This window comes from Rhipicephalus sanguineus, chromosome 11 (assembly GCF_013339695.2).
Source record: "Rhipicephalus sanguineus isolate Rsan-2018 chromosome 11, BIME_Rsan_1.4, whole genome shotgun sequence".
Lineage (NCBI taxonomy): Eukaryota > Metazoa > Arthropoda > Arachnida > Ixodida > Ixodidae > Rhipicephalus > Rhipicephalus sanguineus.
In genome coordinates this window covers 34173127-34194340 of record NC_051186.1, presented here as the reverse complement: position 1 = coordinate 34194340, position 21214 = coordinate 34173127, and the positions used below count along the sequence as shown (strand labels likewise).

Here is a 21214-nt window from a genome sequence, read left to right as displayed (position 1 = left end):
CTAGGTTTTTACCTTCACCAGGTGAAACATATTAAAAATCTGAAAGGGTCATATTCATTCGGACGTTGACTGTATTTGTTTTGGGGAAGTTCGAATAGTTCGAATAGTAAAGTTCCAGTGCGCATCGAATCGAATAGCAAACACTATTCGAAAAATATTCGAAATTTCGAAGATTCGCAGACCCCTAATATAAAACGTTAAGAAATGGTCTTTGTTTTGGTGAGGATTGCGTAGAATAAATGATACAAGGAGGCCAACTTTGGGCTGTCCAGCAGGCCCGCGAGGCGGCGGTGAGGCAAGGCCTCGACGTCCCCACGTGGGAGACCTAAAGCCCAGTCGGCGAAAGCTCTGCCGGACCATCAATAAAGTTGTTACCAACCAACCATCTTTCAAAGGCTTGTAGCGACACACTGCGCACAAACCGGCGCAGCCTCTGCCTCGTCACTATCTAGCCCAGAGTGACAAGGCTACATGCTACACCACGCCTCCGATAAGGAACAGCGCCACCGCAGCGTCACCGGAGGCTTACGTCCCCGACGGTGGCTATAAAACCGAGCTGTCAAGCTCGTAAGTGCCCTTCCTTCCTTCCTTCGCTACCCGACTGAGCGCAGCGTCGGTATGCTCGCCCCGCTGCTGCTACTACGCTAATAAAGAGTTGTTACGCTTATGTTGGGATGCGTTCTTCAATCGACACGGCATCCCACAGGATTATCACAATAAACTTATCGAGTTAGCAATTATAAAAAATACAATCACCATTTTTGCATCTATGTGATGAATCTACAGTACAGTACCCGTTCTCTCACGCGGCTGCCTCATGGGCTCCCAGGCTGGAATTAGGATTATCGGAGAGCACCAGTGCAGATAGGCAATCGCGATCACTGTATTAAATATTTCGCGGCATGCGCAGTACCACAACGGGTTTTCATAGCTGGTGTTTCGGTGTGCTCATTCCTGAAGGTACTGAATGCGCTCGATGATATGGGAGGAGTGGACTAAACTTTATTGCTGTATGCGTAAGGACCACTCGACCTGCCATACCACAATGATCAAATTAGGGCGCTCAGAATGAATGCTATTTGAATCTGCGTACAGCTTGGCGCTTGTTTTGCCCGCGCACTTTCCTTGAATATGCAGTTTCACAGTTCAATTGAGTACTTAAACCTTCTCAAGGCTGATGCGGCACTGCACGGCATAAGAACGGTGCATACTGACTTGTGAAATGACGTGGCTTCTTTTGGAACCTAAATACCGGCAGCACGAGCTCCTCCGAAAACGCGCGCGGAGAAGCGCGCAGTCGCTTCCGCGGGCGAGCCCCCGACCTTGGACGTTTTCATCAGCCCACCAGGAGAGCATGCGGCGCTGGCGTCGCGCGCGCAAGCTTTCGGTTGCCTCGTCTACAATACAATCACAAGCAGCATTAGGTGAAACACGCAGCGCCACACGTGGCAAAATTGAAATTATGCGAGACGCGGGCCATGATGCACCGTTGCCAGCGCTGTGTTTGCGTCGTATCGCTGGCGACCCGCGCTGGTTTTCCATTTTGGGATTGTAGCGCTGCACCACTCATGACCAGTCCGCTAGGGAAAAAGAAGAGCGTGTCGTGGCAAGTATTCTTATAATTAAAAAAAGTTTTCTTGTTATTATTTTTATTATTATTGTTCTTATTATTATTCTTATTCTAGTTTCTATTCGGGACAATGATTAAAGTGTGTGATCTGAAGTAGTAGCAGTAGTAATAGACTTTTACTCAGCAAAATTCATAGGCCGAGCATTTCGACCGTCTGCGCGGTGAGTCGACGCTGTCGTAACGCGATTCATTATTGGGGAATTTCGGCATCTAAGCTAATGGTATTGTTAAATTTTTACCTCTATTTAACATCTTCCTGGTATGTAATATACATTATAAAGTACTAACAAAAGGAACTGAGAACCATGAGCTACAAATACATTACCTCTTTTCTTTATGAAGTAAATGCAGTCGGTTTCTACTGCCCCCATAGCAAAATAACGCAATGGTAGGACTAAACTTAAAAAAAAAAATTTCTTGACTAAAACAAAAACTACTTCGATTAAACTTTCTGTGGACGAAGGTGTTATGATTATCAATCGTATCCGCTTTTCTGCTTATTTTTTCTTGGACCACCTTAGGGTGCTACAGACGTCTGAACATAGGCCAATGTAGCGTTTTTTCCAAGTTCAGGATTTTATTTCAGAGCCTGTGTGCCGCACACAGGCAAAACAAAAATTTTATGAGGTAGTACGTTTTATGGAGAGTTATATAAAAATAATTGATGTATTTGGTCTGCAATGGTCTTTTGTAAAAAAATTCCCCAAAACGCTGCGATTTACTCAATTTTACCTACACTCCAGGGAGTGAAAAATATAAAGCTACTCTAAGCAACTGTGCTATAATGAAAGCGCGATGCTCTAAAAACACACAAAAGCAACTTTCGAATGAATGCGTGAAACGGTCCATTTACAGCGAATTTTTCTTTCGAACCTGGTTTTTCACCATATCGAGAAGTTCAAATGGCGCTCACGTGCCCGAAAAATTTTTTCCGCTCAAAATATTTTGGGAAAATACCGTAGAACTAATGTCCATACGTGCGTAATTTTCTCAGATTATTTCAGAGAAACTGATTTTTGTCGAGCGGGACGTGGACATGCCCCGACTGGGACGTGGAATGACCCAAATGGCAGTACGCAGCTCGCAATGAATAAGTCTAATATTCACGTTGTAGTGAAAAGTTTCTGCTTCGATTTTCTGCGTCGTATCTAGGTGCAATAGGACGAAAAGGCGGGCTAGTTGATTTGACTGCACTCAGGAAAAATCGCGCACACCACACGAAGACACAAAGGGAAAGTTAACAAGGACTAGGTGGTCATAACTATTTTTTGTATTACCTAAGGCAATTCATGCAGCGCTTGGCTTAATGGCAGCGGCACCTGTAGTACTTATGGACAACACCCATTTTGTGTATAGTTCCAAGTGACACAAACTATAACTTAAGAATATTTATATCATTGCTTATTTTATTATGCAGGTAAAAAGACGAAAAAGGCTGGCGATGATAAAGAAGATACAGGTGAGTACATGTGCTACTGATTTTTTTAAAGAAGAAATTATGGAAGCTACGCACTAGTGGCGCGAAGACTGAGCAAACAGCAGAGCTGGTGAAGCTCCTCTCCTCCTCAACCTCACTCCCCTTTCCCACACGTTGTTTTACTTTACTATACAAGGGCATGCTATGCTTTAACCTTTCTCCTCCCCCTTTCTCTCCTCTCCACCCTCACCTTCCTTTGTCACCCTTCACTAATATACGTGCCTATGCCATGCTACACCCTCTCCCCTCCTCTTTTCCTTCCTCCTCTTTTCCCTCCTACCCACCCTCACATAACCTCTTCAGCCTCACTACTCATTCCAACCGCATGCTATATTATACTATGCATAGCTGTGCTATGCTTTACTACCTCTCCTCGTCGCGGCCCTCCTCCTCGCCCTCACTTCCATTTTCCACCCTCTTGTTATACTACACTATGCATGGCTATGCTGTGCTATGAGCTGCTTGGCACATACCCTCTTTACCCTCTCCCCTCCTCCTTTCCTTCCTCCTCACGCGTACAGCACTCCTTTTCACCCTCACGTCCCTTTCCCACCCTTTTGCTGTACCATACAAAGCATGGCCATGCGATATGCTAGGAGCTGCTTGGCATATATCCACATTCAGAGGTGCATACCCGCCGAATTTTTGCGAACGCCTCACGGCGGAACCTCCTGCTTAAACGTCCATGCATTGAATGTTTACTCAGGAGGTTGCGCCGTGAGGCGTTCGCAATAACTCGGCGGGTATACGCCATTGAAAGTGGAGATATGCCAAGCAGCTCCTAGCAAATAGCATGGCCATGCGTTCTATAGCAGAGTGAAAGGGTGGCAAAGGGACGTGAGGGTGAAGAGTAATGATGTGAGATTGAGGAGGGAGGAAAGGAGGAGGGGAGAGGGTAAAGCGGATATGCGCCACAGAAAGCGGATATGTGCCAAGCAAATTTAAATGCCTCTTTCGGCCAGTACAATCTATCTGATACTTTCCAGCAACGGGAGGCGCAGATGGCCAGCTCTGACCCGGATGTACAGCTTGTACTCCTGGGTCACGTCAGGCAGGCTGCAGTAGCCAGTGGAGCCCGGCACCTGAGGCCCCTCCCATCGTGCTCATCACCCCTTATCGCAAACCCTTATGAATAAAGTTGTCTACTCTCTCTCTCTCTCTCTTCTGCTTAAACAGCTACGCTTCAAAGTTGTATTCGCCTATGTAAAGCTCTTATGTACCAGCTGTATGCAGAGGTCACTGCTGCCGTACATGATATGTTATGTCCGCGCTCATTTCTTTCGTAAAACTCTATAAACATATTTAAAAGTAAAGCAGTTCCCCATATGCGGCGTGTTTTGTGGCGTAGTTGTATACGGCCAGCGCTGTGAGTCAGTAAGACGCTTTTGCAACTACCACATGATCCATGTCATCCACGCGATTGTGGAGTGCCCTGTTCCTGGTATCGACGTTGTTCTCCTGATGCAATCAATGCGGACCGGTAGCTGACACAGTGCAATTGTGCGCGATCCCTTGGACCAGCCTTATTATCTTAATCGGTAAGATGACTGAGAGAACGCGCCGTAACTGGACAAAAAAGGCATCGAAAGTATTGCTTAAATAAATTATGAGCAAGAAAGTGTTTGCGGGCCACACCACCAATATTTAGGTGACTTGGTAGTTTTAATGCGTGCTCTGACAGAAAACAAAGTCGGCAACAGCACGTACGTGAGGTAGTTTAGATGGGGCTACGCACCTGGCAACTCGTTTCATCAATGCCCTCCTGTGTCCGATATAATCGAAAAGGCCGCATCACCCAGCTGCACTCTTGTAAAAACCAGGTTTGGTTCGCCAATAAGGCTGTAATAATAATAATAATTTTTGGGGAATTTTACATGCCAAAATCACGATATGATATGAGGGGGCTTCGTGGCTACGGCAAGAACTGCGTACTTCTCGCGGCTGGGCACAATCGCGCGGCCTTATCTTGACAGAAATTAGCAGACCGCTCAAATATTTGCACGCGTAGTGTTCACGCCGCTCAGTTAGCTTTGAAGCGAAAGCGGCTGCTTCTTTACACCAGCCATTTGTTGGGTGCTGAATGACTCAGCGGCTAGTCTACCTTCATATAATACACCAGTTTGTTGCTACCGTATCCACTGCCTTTCCCCTTGCACTGACACTGTGTCTTTATGTGCGGATCCTCCTGAATACTGTCAGCATCCTGTAATCTTAAGTACAGAAATACTTAATATAACAGGAATGAGCATCCTTTTCGTTACCTCCTTGGTACTAGTAAGCACTTGCCGGCACGATGTGGCTCCTATTACTCCAGTGTGATTAATCGTTTATGTGCCTTCTGAGCCACAGAAAAGCCGAAAGAATCCGAAGGAGAAAGCAAGAAGGACGGGAAAAAAGAACCATACGCTGTGTCCGCTAAACCCTCCGTAGACCGGGCAAATTCACATGTAAATGGGACAAGAAGGCGCAGCCTTAAAAAAAACTTGTACCTTCCAGCAAGTGTAACTGTTAGAGAACGTCCAGCACGAAATGACATGACAGCGGCACGAGTGCTGTCTGACCTGTACACAGTAGATTCTTTTTTGTGGAGTTGAGTGCAGTGAGCTACAAAGGTTGGCGATGTATACAGTTCTACCTGCGACAGTTGAGCACTTGTAATACCGACGCCCCACTTATATGCATTAATTATCTTCACTAAGCCTATTACCATTTGCCGCCTGATGTAGAGAAATCGAAAAGTGCAGGAATAATATAGACAGAAGTTCTTCAAGGGATAAAAAAGATCATGTGGACCGTTTACTAACGAAGTGTCTCATACAAAGTGAGCTTCTACGTATTAGTACGAACAGTACGGCTAGTTGAGTTGCATGCCATGTATTACGCTCGGTGGTGTGTTTACTACAAGCGTACTGCTATCTCTACAATAATATACGTTTGTAAGGGTGAAACGTCGCGTATCTGTGTTTATTACCTTCTATATGCCTAATAATGTATACTTCGTGGTGTACAGAAAAGAAAAAAGGCGGCCATGAAGACGGCAAAAGACGGGGCAAAATCAGGTATGCGTGTGTTATCAACAATTTCTCCTACATCCCGATTATTTTGACGAGAGAAAGCGAGTGAAATACTTTTACTGTTAGGAGTTTGAGTGACTTTCCTCGTATAATGGAACCATTAGTTGAGGGCCCCATTGGATCGCGCGACTCCACATGCCCGCCGGATCAGCCGATGCTGCTCCTGCAGCTCTGAGCTGGTCAGTGCAGTCTCCCAGGAGGAATGTGAGGGTGAAGAAATGGGCGAGTAGCCTGGTGGATGTGGACATTCTCAGGTGCAGTGATACACCATGGGCTTCGCTCAACAGTAGGGGCAGTGTGAGGGATATTATGTAGGTTGAAAGAGTTGAACGATGAAAAGACAGGGGAATGAATTAGTCATCGGTGTCTAACACATCGCGAAACGATTAGGGAATGTAAATTTCTTGGATTAAAGTGTGGGACATTTCCTCTTTCCGAGAGGGTATGCTTGTCGACGCGACCAGGCCCATCGAGCTGTGCTGACTTTTATGGGCCAAACGGATCTGGCCACCCGTTCATGGACTTTTTTTTCGTATTTTTACTTATTATTGTCATAGTCTTCGTCATTTGTTTTACTCTCATATCTTCTATCGCCTTTCTATCCCCTACCTTCTTTTCTATCTCTTCTCTCCTCCCGAAAGAGTAGGCAGGCATTGTGCCCCTCTAGGTCGCAGTTGTCAGCCTGCTCTCTCCCTCTTTCCTCTGTGTCCTGGTGTATTTGTGCCTGCAAATCAAATAATAATAATAATAATAATAATAATAATAATAATAATAATAATAATAATAATAATAATAATAATAATAATAATAATAATAATAATAATAATAATAATAATAATAGCGATGGCTTCCAGCTATAACTTTTGCTGCTGAACACAGTGGCGGAATTAGTAGAAGGGGCGAAACGCAGAAGCACCCATGCAGTAAGATTTGTGCTCGCGGGGAAAATCCGCTGTAGTGAGTTCAGAGTACACCGCTGTACAGCATGCTTGATAATTATATCGTGTGGGCTAGAGGTCATGGTATAATCGTGAAACACCGGAATTTGATTTCTAGTCGTTGTCTAAAAGGGGCCGGAAGCCGCACAGCCATAATACGATATAATAAGATGAGTGGTTCATTCGAGTGAAATAAAGTGCTCCAGAGTTTCATGTTAGCGTGCGCATCTGTCTACTTTATGCTAAGTTAACCCTTCATCCACTTCCCTTCATTACGCGCAGATGTTTGTTACTGTGCACAGGTATCCTGGGCAACAGAAAAAAAATTCGGGGACGCTTAAGCTTCGCCTTTAAGTGTTGAACGTGATAGCGATATCCTGCCTATAGTGCGCATTTCGAACACTAGGAGTGTTTAACAGAATGCGCGCACTACGGTGTGTGCCTTATGTAACTGGGTCCGCATGCTTTAAAACCACGAGCACTTATCGCGCGAGGAAACTTTTTCGAAGTTGCGATGCACCCACTACGTGGTCTTAAGGAATACGCGCGAGTATGTGTGTGCCTTTTGTAATGGGTGGCTGTCGTTAAAACACCAAGTCGTTATGATATTGACGTGGTGTGACGCCCGATGGCAATGTACGCTTGTAACACGCGATATTACTGCGGATATTACATCTCGTACTGTGACGCCCGTATACAGGACAGCGTATTTGGAAGCATGAAAGTTACTTTCAGGTGTAGCTCCAGCAGAGGCGTGGCTGTGTGGTCGACACCTGCTTGCGACGCAGACGGCCTGGGCATTCGATTCTCAGCTCGGACCTAACATTTTTTATTATTATTTTAATTTGCAGCTTTCTCAATTTTTTCGGTCACGGACAAAGATGATGATTTTCGGCTCACAACCGAAACGGCGCACCGATGCCGACGGCGGAATTTCTGCGATACGAGCTCTTTAACGCTATCGCGTTAATATTTGAGTTTGGTGCGTGCCTCACACCGAAGAACACTTTCTAATTTCTTTTTCTAACATTCTCTCTGTTGTGTACAACTTAACCTGCAGGGGAGGCGGAAAATAACCACAAAAGGAAAACTGGAGATTGTTCCCGAGGTAAAGCGAAACAGGTTTTATCTATTCCAGCAGAAATGAACAAATGAATCCAAGGAGCAGAATTAGTGTCAGTTATACAAGTCCATAAATCAAAAAGGCAATGAAGCCAAGGAATTCAGTAGCCCATTACGGTTGTATTTCCACTTAAATGTCGAAACACCCAGCAAAAGGGCAATGAGTATGGGCAAGATGGCATGGAATACGGCCCATGTGCGAGCCGAATGCATGTCTTCGCCATGCACGTGTGCATGTTTTACGATTATGCTTCCGCTCAGTTCATAAACATATTATTGTTGTATTGCTGTTATATGGATGTTCTACAAACATTAACATAACAGTTCATAAATATCAGCAGAACGTATATGATCGCCAATGGGCCGTTCTTCGGATGCCTAGCAGAAAGCTTAAACGGATTTCAGGATAAAGTCAGACAAAAATACCGCCGCAGAGTTCGACATGACATCAGTACTAAGTTGAGCATGGACATCAATACAAAATCAGCAGAGAGTTCATCACAAAGTTCACTATATCAGCAAAAAGTGCAAGCACAGATCAACAGAAGGCGTGAGTAGTATTTCGCCTTCAAATTCTTAGAAAGTTCTAAGCATCCCCAGAAGTGTTATTTATTTTACTTATTCGAATGCCGTAATGAGGTAATAACGACGTGCACGCACAGCTGGCGCGCTCACTTTTTTTTTACCATATGTTTCGGGCCTGACGCGACCTTGAAACATAGACATTTGAAGCTTGAAAAGCAATCATGACAATTTATATTGGTGGTGTTTTATTTTCATAACTTTTCAGGCAACCGAGAAGACGGCACCACGACCACGCAGGCTTCATTCTTCTCCTACGGTTATGAAGGTGTTACAAATGCGCATCTTTCCGCAGAGTAACTCTGAATTATCATGGAAGGCAAAAATAGATGAATTTGACGAATTCGATGTGCTTTTTTATTTCTCTATTTCGTAATACAGTTTGTGATTGACTACTTTGATCAAGTATATTTCGGCATTAACATGCCGAACATTTCACCACGTTTTTTGTCAACACTTTTACATATTGCTACTACTTAGTTTTGTACCAAATCTGTACAGTATAGAGAAACTTGTTTGAAGCAGCGCTGAAAGACGCAGAAAACTAGCTCAACTTTCCGTCTTGTTGTAGACGGAACTACAGGTGAAGACGTGAAAAGATTACGCCTTTGCACACCATTATTCTAAATACTATTCTTTCTTGTTGCTAAAATTACAAGTTAGTTAGTTCCACTACTAAATAAAAAACAGGGGCCTGGCTATTGGTTCGGCGTTAAGCGTTCCTATTAACAAATTGATTGTACGCAGCCTAGTGATCGCGCCTACTGTAGCCAATGTATGTACTTTTGACGAAATGTATGGCCATGAGCGCTTGTTTGTTTATTTTCATTTTATGGGGCTTCACTCATAAAAGCTGTTACACGTGTTTTCAGGGCTCGACGCAGGTCGCACCAGAATGTTTGAGAAAGTTCGCGTTTCTTTTAGACTGTTCTGATAAGACTGCGTGTACAACGCGAGTAGTTCAGTTTATACTGGATGCAAGCACGAGCGATAACGCCAGCATGTTCGATTATGCATGTATAAGACACGACTCTTTCGCTTACGGTGAGATTATCGACGAACGACGAATGTGCTCGCCGCTAGCGTTACAGTTCGAGTTTTACTTCTTTTTTCTGAGCACATGTTCGCCCAGTAGAGAGTTTCATCTTTACCGGATTGAGTTTTGCACTATACTACCATCAGAACCACGTGAAAATATTGCATCAATAAAAATATCTGCGAACCCGTGTACCGAGCCTCAGGCTCATTAATCGCAGGATAGCAGCAACAATAATATGGAGCCGTTTTATGGATTGCTGTTTCAATAAATACTTGTCAGGCACTTTCGAATACTTTCTCAATACGCAAGCAACGTCGTGCTATGAAAAACGAATAATTAGTACAGAAAGCACGTGTGTAACTAAATTTTATAAGGAAGCACTATAGACGGCAGCCAATATACCGCGACCATTAGTATTAGTCTTTTTTTTTAATTGGTAGCAACAGCAACGTTGGAAACCGTTTAAGGAGATATTTAGAAGTTGTACCGTTAAAAGATATATAGTGTTTGCACTGTTGTTTTTCTACGCTGCAATTTTTCGTCACTAAGGCTACGTTGACTAACTTTGATTACGCATTTGCTTAAGCTAGTAGCGTGGTAATCTTTCTAAAAAAAGAATTCTTTACTGCCGCTTGCGTCACAATAAATCATATACAATTTTTCAGTTTCTGCGAATACGAAGTGAACCGACTACGACAAAGGTGACATTACTCTCTTCAAAATTATGCAAAAATATTACGTGCGCTGTGCTCAAATATCCGTCTTATTTACGTAGCATGCCGCATGCGCTCAGGCGATAGAAGAAAATTTGATGCTGTTCACGTCATCTAGTTCAGGTGAGTGTTCTCATCGCGCTATCTGTCCTTAACAAAGAACGTCACCATCCGAATAATGTCAATCAACTTTCGAACGTTTTAGCATTACTATCTTTAAAAGGAGAAGAAACAAAACCATCCAGAACGCTTTTCATTAAACAATAGCCTACTGTCAAAGTTTTTTTTTTCTGCCGTGACAACCGCCACATCACGTTCTGATAAATTACAAATTCCAGACTGCCCAGTGCTACAGCATAAGATAGAACAAGCAAACGATAAACAGGAGGGAACGTTAACAACGCAATAAGTGCTAAAAAGGAAGAAAAAAATCGAGTTCTGTGCTGTTTCATGAGCCATGCATTTCTCAAAATCTGCCATATTAGTGCAATCAAACTGTATTGATTTCTATAACAAGGTGTACGACCAAGATTGACATCGAACTTACTAACTAGAGGAGGCAGAGATATAACGGGACAGCTCCAAATGACAGAGTGCACTTACGAGGCGAAGGTTTATTACATTTAATTATAATACTTACTGAAACTTGCGCTATACAGCTACTCTAAACAGCGACGGGCTTGCATGAACTTTCGCAATATTTCTGCAGCTCTTCATTTCACTTTGACACTATTCTTCTTTACGCACAGAGTATGGACATGACGGCAACTAATTCAGTATTTATTTATTTATTTACTTATTTATTTATTTATTTGCATTGCATACATATATGACAAGGAGAAAGAGAAAAGAGGCAGAGAGCAAGCTGGCAACCGCCACCTAGGGGCACAACGCGTGTCTGCTCCTTCGGTAGGAAGGAAGAGACAGAGGAAAAGAAAGATAGGAGGAGAGAAAGATGAAAGAAGATAGGAAAGTAATGAAAAAAATTGACGAAGTCTTGGACAAAAAAAGGTTCAGAACAGAACCGCAGCTTGCGGAAAACAAGTTATGAATTTCCAACATTGTTATTTGCCAAGACACAATGCAACTGCGGCCGAATTCTCATTTTCTTCTCTTTTACCATCCTGTCGACCTCTATTCTAGTGTTCAGACTTTGTTTTCCTGAAGACAAGTGAAATACGTGGCTTTCAAATGTTTCAATTCGGCATTGAGACATTTTAAAGCGCACAGAGCATAGGAATATGGTCTGCGCTTCTCATGAGGTATTGTCATTTGCCTACCTCGCCACATATTTCATTCGACTTCAGGGAAAAAAGTCTGAACAGTAGAGAGGAGGTGGAGAGAGTGGTAAAAGAAAAGAAAATGAGAATTCGGCCACAGTTGCATTCTGTCTTCTTAAATAACAATGCTGAATTTTTATAACATGTTTTCCGCAAGCTGCGGTCTCTGTTCTGAACATGAGAGCGTGACACATCTCATGTACTGCTTTGAGAACGAAATGAAAAGATGAAAGTAAGCTTCCTCTGCTTCGCTCTTGTCGTCGTCGTGATTATAGTCAAGGAAGTGGAAGTTGCCTCATTAACAAGTGAGTAAATGTTAAGTTAATTGCGTCAGTTTCCGCATTTTTGGTGCCTGTGTGTGTGTGTAAGGGTGGAAGGGGCAGGGTTGTTGCCAGGGGCGACGCGATCATTGCAATCAGCCATTGCATTTTTGTTTTGTTTTTTCTTATTGCAAGGTCACTCAAGTCACGGAAGCTGCTTGAGTTACGTTGGGCGCCGGCATGTGTTAGTGTAATGACAAAAAGTTGCTGCACAAGTGGTCTCAATCAACAAGTGCTCTAACTACCATGATGCTGTTAGCTCTATTTATGCCAGCACGTTGTTTGCCTTTGAACCCTTATAAGCGCTGAACACAGTAATAACTTACGAATCGAAAGTTATCATACACGAGAGGATACATAATCAGTCTGCAGCTATTACAAGCGCAGCGTTGCTATTCAAGAGTGGAGCAGGTTATCAGTACTATGCAGCAGTACATAAACAGCATGAGGTTTCACATATTACGAAGGAGACATAGTGAAGATCAAAAGCTAGGTAAACCATATTGCGAAGCAATTCTTTAACCACACTTCCCAAAATTTTCTACCATACCCTATGCGAGACAATTAAAATAGTAACGAATTCAACTCCCGAGTTCTTTTCTAAACAAATTCCATATACAAGGACACCTTATGAACGAAAATTCAGGCGAGAACCAGCATTGCCAGAAAACGCTGCCGATCGGTAGTCGAGCATCCGAGAACACGTGAGCCAAACATTATAGCGCAGCACGCAGCCTAGAATTTACAATAAATTCTCAGTCAGCTGAAAAGCGCTTCCTCTTCTCTCGACAAAAATGACGCTTACGGCGCCACTGCTACGTGGACGTGCCATTGGCTGGTTTGAACATGGCTTGCTGGGTAGTTACTGCGGCCGCCGCGGTAGGCCGTCATATGCCCGCGCGCGCGCGTGATCGCACTGAAAATACGCTGCGCGTTCAAAGAAAAACAAAAGAGAAAGTGCTCAAGATCACGAGGCGCGCGTGACGTACCTTCTCGCCCGTGCCTCCGCTCCCTGCTTAGCTTCCAGCGCTTTCGTCAGGATGAGAGAAGAGAGATAGCAATTACAGTGTGCGACAAATCTGTAACTCCGCTCTTACCGGACGGGTTCTAAAAAAATTCGCGGTGGTCGATTCTTGATGAAATAAGCTCCTTTAATGAAGCCATTCCATGGCTACTTGGAAAAGTGTTGCAGGGTCCCTCTAAACTCCAGTTACCAGAAACACTGCAGGTTTCACGCGGCGTGGTATTCAGATCTCACGGCCAACGTTATGTTTGTTCTTGAGTTACCCACTTGCAACGACTGGAGCGCAGTAGCGGGTTTCAAAGTCAAGTGCAAAGGAAGACGTTGTTAACGACCTCCCTCAGGGATTGTAGCATAGATCTACAGCGGGGGGAAGTGGCCGATAATGTGACGCTATACTAAGGAAGCAACAATTTAGAAAATCAAATCATATGAAAGCAAAGAAGATAACTACGTTTGCAACGAACTGATACAAGCTGTCACTCTAGCGTCGCCGGTGCGAAGTAGGCGACGGGAATGACAGCAGGTTAGGTCGTTCCGTACGTAAGGAGAGACAGTGAAGAGATCAGAGACGTGTGTGAAATAAAACAAACAGCTTTACTCTAGAGATATTTAAGGACAAATAATATAGTAAAACAAATAATACAAACTAACCAAATACATATAAGATTAATAAACCAGCTTACAAGAGAGTAGTATTACGAACTACAAACTGCAGATGAGAAAGTCCGAAGGTATAAAAAGCTCAAGGTATACGTATGATGGCCGGCAGCGTAGAGTCCACGACGATCGGATGCGAGAAATCCGAGAGAGTTCTGGCACAACTGCAATGTCGGCGGTGATGCTACGCTGGTGTTTCCGGGAGGCTAGTGCTTCAAGGCGATCTCGGGCAGGTTGACCTAACTCGAGAATGAAGTCCCAATGCCTACGTTGTAGTCGTTATTATCGCGTCACAACTAGACGAACGGCTAAGTTGAGGTGGCTAGCCGAGACAGAGCCACCTTAAAAACTTCTAGAAGGTATAGTTCTTGATCTGTTTGTACACCATGTTGGTCAGCGACTAGACTGCTTAGCAGGGCAACATCCTGCGCTTAAATCACCCTTCGTGTCCCCTCATTTTCTTCCTCGGGGAAAAGAGATATCTACATGAGTCCAATCATGCACGTTTCATTCTTACCGACTCCGCCCTAAAAAATATCACAGTTTCATCGCAAAGGCGGAGCATTGAATGCGATGTCAACAAAGTGTAGTGTTATACGAAGTGAGGCTGGCAGCTGTTTTGTAGCCGATCTCGTTTAACTACAAAACGCTGATGTAAGAGAATACGGCCGCTCCAGGGAGAGATGCTCTGTCGGCTTAGTAACTTAGCGTTGAGAGCGCAGCCCGTAGAATGGTATACGAGCCGCCCGCTGTGATGGCTGTCGAGATAGCGCGCGCGCCAGCGATCGCAACCACGCCATCTGATTCAAAGGTCAAAGTTGCTGCTCGCGCGACACACCCCTCGCGTTTTTTCATGCTCGTTAAAGACGGGCTGGGCGTTTCCTATCTGCTTCGACGGCAGGCCTCCCAAGCGGGGTGATGTTACCGCATGCACCCTCCGAGCGGCGGAAATGGGTCGGTTCGTTTGATCTCTGCATCGGCCGCGTTCGTCGCTCCCGCTCGCGCACGTTTATCCGCAGTAGAACATACGATGCTCGGGGGATCTTATCAGTTTGGACTCCGTACGGGACACGACTGCGACGGCGACGGCAAAAACCCGTCGAGACTGTCCATATAATTACTATCGCAACAATATCTTAGCCACACGCCTCTTTAATTAGGAGAGGTTCCTCAACTGAGCGAGTTGGCAACCTGCTGGGGTGCTCTCATACGGTTTATCCACCGGCAGTTTTGCCCGTGGGAACGGTCAGTTTCCTTGGCTCTCAGCCGGTTCTTCTTGCGGTGTACAGCTTGTTCGGGGCACATCAAACGTCGGCAGCGAACGCTCGAAGAAGAACTCAGCAGTTCCAGGCTCTAAAGACCAGTCTTTTCATGAGCAACACCAACCTTTCAGGGGCAAGAACAGCCTGTATAACTCAGTCGCGATTAACATGAGACAGGATGTTAAGTGATGTGAAGCCTGACTGAGCGTTAATATTTTACGGCAGTTTAAGCGTTAAAGTTGAAGGAAGAAGAGCGATGAGTATGTGAATTGATAATTACAGCAATAAGTTGAAAGAGAAGCCCTTTTTATAGTTGATGTAATGGAAGTGCAGTAGATATTGAATCTGTCGCATGACATTTCGTTCAAACGATGAAGTTTTGCCAGCTTGTTGTCTGTGAAACGTTCTGTGTTACAAAAGTACTGGAGAATAAAGCTGGCAAATTTGCCCTAGCTGATTTTAGATACTGTAAGAACTCCGAGCTTTACATCCAAGGAAACATCCCTGTCCTTCTTTCTTTCCCCCCTCCCCCCGCTTTCGCACTTGCCCGCTCCTCCTCCGCCTTTGTGATTGAGGGTGAGTGTACGAAGCATACACACACGCGCTAAGGTAGGCATGTGCCTTGAAGAAGAGAAGAGCACCTGAAACGTTGGCTCCAGCGACGCTCCCGGTTCAAAGATTTTTCATCTCTTCAATCCTCCACCTTCTCCTGAACGTCTGCATTGTTTAGCCTTAAATTGTTGCATTGCAATCTGTTAGCACTGTACGTGCAGTTCCAGACAAGGTTGAATCGCTCATTGTTTTGAAATAAGTGGTGAAAGCCATATGTGCGGTTCCATACACGATTCGTCCAAGATTTCAGGGTAATCGCTTCGCTTCCAGTGCGTCGTCCTGCACAATTCGAGCCACGGATCTAATCTGATTACAAATCATCATCATCATTCTCGGCCTGCTTTCGTCCACTGCAGGACGAGGGCCTCTCCCAGTGATCTTCAGTTTAGCCTATATCCTGCGCGAGCTTTTATTCCTGCGCACTTCCCAATATCGTCACCCCATCTGACTCTTGGCTTTCCTTACAAATACTACTTCCATTACAAATGCTATGGCGCCATGTCTCGGCGGGGCGAACTGCAGCGCCTTCCTCACCCTTTCGCCATCCTCCCCGCGTTCCTGTTGATCTGTCGCTCTTTTCATTCTCTTGGTTACGACGGACGAGGCAAGCCGACGCGCAGGAACGTCGGGCGACGGTTAAAAGGTGAGCCTGCCGCACACTGCCCCGACCACAGGAGCCGGCTTCGTTTGAACAACAAGGGCCAACTTTGATCATCAAGTCACTGTTTGTCGAGCTAGCGCATCAGGACACTACCTCGACAGACATCCGTATACGACTCGTACACCCTTCTACGTGCTGTGCTCTCACCGCTGACTTCACGCTGAGACGACAGACAGCACGAAAGCCACTTCACTCGTTGGAGCGGCTGTATTTTCTTACAGCAGCGTTTTGTAGAGTTCCGCGAGATTGGATCCAAAAGCGTTAGCTGATAGCCTTACTTTGTATAACATTACAATTCGTTGTTATCGCGTTCATTGATTCACCGTTGTGACGAAACTGTATTGTTTTTACGCTGATTAGTTAGGTCTGAAGTGATGTTCTATGATAACGCCTCCGAGCAGCCAGCAAAAAAACGCCAGGCCTGCGCTAAAACCGCAGCACAGTCACAGCGAAAGCTGGAAGAGCGGCGTTTCTAGAGCCCGTTGAGCAATCTTGGGGCTACAATACAAGTACACTAGAAAGGTACCCACTACGCCATAAATCACAATTTTTGTGAAGTTTGGAAGCACCTACTAAGCCATTATTCGTCATTCTGCGGAGTAGCGAGGCACCAGCTACACGTCTGTAAGGCATTATGTGCACTTTGTTCACGCGACGACTGATGACGATGAAGAATTATGGCTCAGCCCTTTGTAATGGGTTGGAATCTTTAAACGGCCCACCAGTTATGTAATTTGCATTGGGTGACGCCCGGTCGCTATTTCCCTCTCCCGTCATGCTGTATAACATACGTTGACGTGGGAAAGAGACGGGGGGGGGGGGCGGAGCGAAGAACTTTACTGAGACCCCGAGGAAATGGATCATACGCTTATGGGCTTCCTTGGCAACCAATACAAGTGCCCTTGCGAGGAACCCACTACACTATAAATCATTGTAATTTTACTGAGACCCAGAGGAAGTGTATCATGCGCTTATGGGCTTCCTTGGCAACCAATCCAAGTGCACTTGCGAGGAACCCACTACGCTATAAATAATTGTAATTTTTGAGAAGTAGGCCAGCAGGCACTCTGCCATTTTTTGTCATTCTACGGAGAGCGTTGGTACCTGCTAAACCCATGTAAGGCATTATGCGCACTTTGTTGATGCTGTGCCTGATGATGAAGAATTATGGCAGGGTCCTTTGTAATGGGTTGGAAGCATTCAACAACCTGCTCGTTGCGCAATTCGCATTGTGTGACGCCTGGTTACAGAATTCGCGTTGTGCTACGCTTGGTGCTTATTTTACTCTTCTACCACGCTATATTGCATATTCTAATGTGGTTCCTTCCCGACATGAAGCCTGTATAGGACCTTTTAGCAAACCAGTTTCAAGCACCGGTATGGCTCAGTGCCGTATGGCCATCCTGCACTTCCATATGCTGTGGAGTGTAATCAACATTATCAGATCAAAAGGTGTCCCGTCATCACTTTCAACGGAGAGATATCGAATTCCAGGGGGGTCTAAGGGGAAATCTTTTTTGATGGTACGTTGCAGTACGTCCCATAAAAACACAGCGTCCCAGCAGTCGAGGAACATGTGGTCTATTGTTTCTACTTTTCTGCATATTAAGCAATCGGTTCCCCATGGCACAAACATGCCTTTTTCCTCCAGCCAAGGTTTGACAGGAAGTGTACCTGAATGTAGGACGCCCGTCCGGCGCGTCAATACTTCAAAGAAAGCGTAACCCGTTTTGTTGAAGAACAAAAACTTCTTGAAGATGTTCCTGATTGGTTAGATCGTGTAGGGGGTGATTCCACGTAAGATCGAACAAACGATGGCTGGTCGACCTCTCAAATTTATTTCAAAATTTTATATATTATTGCCTGATGAGTGGAAAGAAGAGATCCGCAATTTGTTTTGCCGCCAAAAATTTTTTCGAACCACAGGAAATCAATAATGACGAAGAGGTGGAGTGGAGCGCTCATCCGCTCTGCTGTTTTGGCCAACTTTCGTTATGAATTGCACAAAATATATTAAAGTTAGGTAGATGAAATTTATTTACCTAAATATATGCAGGTTTTTGCTTCTGCTCAGGTATTTTTAGTTTTTATGTGTAGTGTAGATGTTTTTATAAAAAACCTCAAAAATGGCCCAATCGGCAAAATTTTCTTTACTTTGAAGGTCTTTATCTCAAAAAAGCCTTGTAGCAGAGCGACAAAAATTCTGCATTACGTTCTTCGCATGCTTATCTACCAAACTGCCAAATCTTGTATTTATATAACTTTTCAGTAAAGAGATATGATCGGGCTAAGTTCAAGAAAACACCGAACAATGGAAACTTCTGACGACAATTAAAAAAAAACCCATTTTTTAAATTTCTTAAACTTTGTCCACTTATTCTCCTCCACATCAGCTTTCACAATCATTAAAAACATGTTGCATAATGTCGTTGCACTAATAGTTACGGCCCCTCCAACGGCCCCTCCAATGAGACCCTTAGGCAAGGATGGGCAATTCCGACTTCTTGCCCAGCAAGTGTATAAAATGCAGGCAGGATTGAATTTCTTTTTATTAAAAGGCCAGCAGGTACCTAAAAAGGTGTCGCCGGCACTGAAGATGTTAATTTTGAAATATTTTGGTCACTGCAGCGGCCACGAGCGCGGAGCTACCGAGTAGGCGCGCGCGCACTCTAGATGCTCGTTGTAAGAGACGGCGCAATGAGAGCTCGTTTTCGCGTCCTCATACCGATTGAGTTCGAAACAGCAACACCTCTCGGGTGACTTGAACGCACGTGCACCGGTAGTCGCAGTGATCTGGTTAATTGCGTCGATTTCTTTTTCAGGGGGCATAAGAATGTCATCGTTAAACTGTGCGTTCCGTGAAGATCTTTCATTGCAGTGGTAGCAAAAGCACGCGTAGCACAAGTAGTCCGTCTCACTGACAGTCACTGATCTTTCGGGCGTTAAACGTTCCTTCAAAGCATTTATGTCTAGGTCGGTAACTCTGCGAAATTTTGGTTTCTTTGCAATAATTAAAGGAGTACTGACACGATTTTGAGACATCGCAAAATGGACATTTTTTGCTTCGTTGGTATGCATGTGTCCACGCTGTCCACACACTGGAGTCGGAGAACACGTATAAAATATTTAATTTGACTTTGAAGTTTTCGTCGCTGAGCATTTGCAAGCCAGCCACACTGCAAGGACATTATCCCGACAAGACAGTTAAAGCAGGATCGCGAGTTGGGCTAGTTGGTGGATGTTCATCGTAATATAATCGACAGCGCAACAGGATAAACACGGACAGAAAGAAGAGGACACAGCGCTGAACTCACAACTAAATTTATTTTCGAATTGCGCTGTCGATTATATTACGATCAAGACAGTTCCTCCGAGTTCGTGAGTTCTGCGTCCTGCATGCAGCCTAAATCGTAGAAATCACTGTCAGGGTCACTGGACGACAATTCACTCATCGTTGTCTATTGCACCACGAGCAGATGACGGATTTCCCGCTAGTACGTCGCGAATTTCTGTATCTCCGTGACGACACACTGCTATGAAACGACACTGAGAAGCCACCCCCTCGATATCGAAACCGAAAGTGTCTTTTTAAGGTGGCGCTAATTAAAATATATAGGATGCATTCCCAGGCACCACAATAGTCGTTTTAGGTTTCTCGACACCAGTATTTTTATTTAGAGCAACAATCCGAAATTTTTTAAAATTCGTGTCAGTACTCCTTTAAGCTTCTTGTGCTTCGAAAGGTAGTCTCCACAATAGACTCATTCAGAGCTATACTTTCTCGTCATGAGACGTACAGGAGGAGTAGTGTAAGAGCAAAGCACAAGAACTATCCGCGCCGAATGAAGTGTGAACAGCGCACCGAACGCGAGGCCAGTTCACGCCGTTTGCTGCCGACATCTAAGATAGGCAAGCGCATCCGGTTACCGATAGTTTTGCTTTTCTTTCCTTTGACAATCCATATTTTGCTTTGCCACTGGAGCGCCACGTTCATGCTTTCCACTGATTGCAACTGGCGCAGCGCAGTTTCTGTGGCAGCAGCGTGCGTGAAGCGAGCGCTCATAGCTCCCTTATAGAGTTTTCATCTTGCTTCCACCTCCGCCGTGTTATCAGCGCCTAGCTGGGATGCGAACAGAGGGCGGATAGAATGGCGAAGCTCCAGTGCACGTGCGTTCAAGTCACCCGAGAGGTGTTGCTGTTTCGAACTCAATCGGTCTGAGGGCGCGAGAACGAGCTCTCATTGCGCCGTCTCTTACAACGAAAATCTCGGGTGCGCGCGCGCCTACTCGGTAGCTCCGCGCTCGTGGCCGCTGCAGTGACCAAAATATTTCAAAATTAACGTCTTCAGTGCCGGCGACACCTTTTTAGGTACCTGCTGGCCTTTTAATAAAAAGAAATTCAATCCTGCCTGCATTTTATACACTTGCTGGGCAAGAAGTCGGAATTGCCCATCCTTGCCTAAGGGTCTCATTGGAGGGGCCGTAACTATTAGTGCAACGACATTATGCAACATATTTTTAATGATTGTGAAAGCTGATGTGGAGGAGAATAAGTGGACAAAGTTTAAGAAATTTAAAAAATGGGTTTTTTTTTTAATTGTCGTCAGAAGTTTCCATTGTTCGGTGTTTTCTTGAACTTAGCCCGATCATATCTCTTTACTGAAAAGTTATATAAATACAAGATTTGGCAGTTTGGTAGATAAGCATGCGAAGAACGTAATGCAGAATTTTTGTCGCTCTGCTACAAGGCTTTTTTGAGATAAAGACCTTCAAAGTAAAGAAAATTTTGCCGATTGGGCCATTTTTGAGGTTTTTTATAAAAAC

The 21214-nt window shown here is 44.7% G+C and overlaps 1 protein-coding gene across 7 annotated transcripts in view; it reads left to right on the top strand.

Moving 5' to 3' along the window:
• The first annotated feature begins 11816 nt into the window (after positions 1-11816).
• The window catches only part of LOC119374721 (spidroin-1), a 95509-nt gene continuing 86111 nt past the window's right edge, over positions 11817-21214 (top strand). For 3 of the 7 annotated variants that reach the window (XM_037644910.2, XM_049410878.1, XM_049410877.1), the window contains exon 1: positions 11821-12160. In XM_037644910.2, coding sequence (XP_037500838.2) covers positions 12082-12160 — 79 coding nt within the window. In that variant the 5' untranslated portion in view covers positions 11821-12081. Of the gene's footprint in view, positions 12161-21214 lie in introns of all 7 variants that reach the window. The other 4 variants (XR_007414371.1, XM_049410880.1, XM_049410879.1 and 1 more) reach the window with 4 other exon arrangements.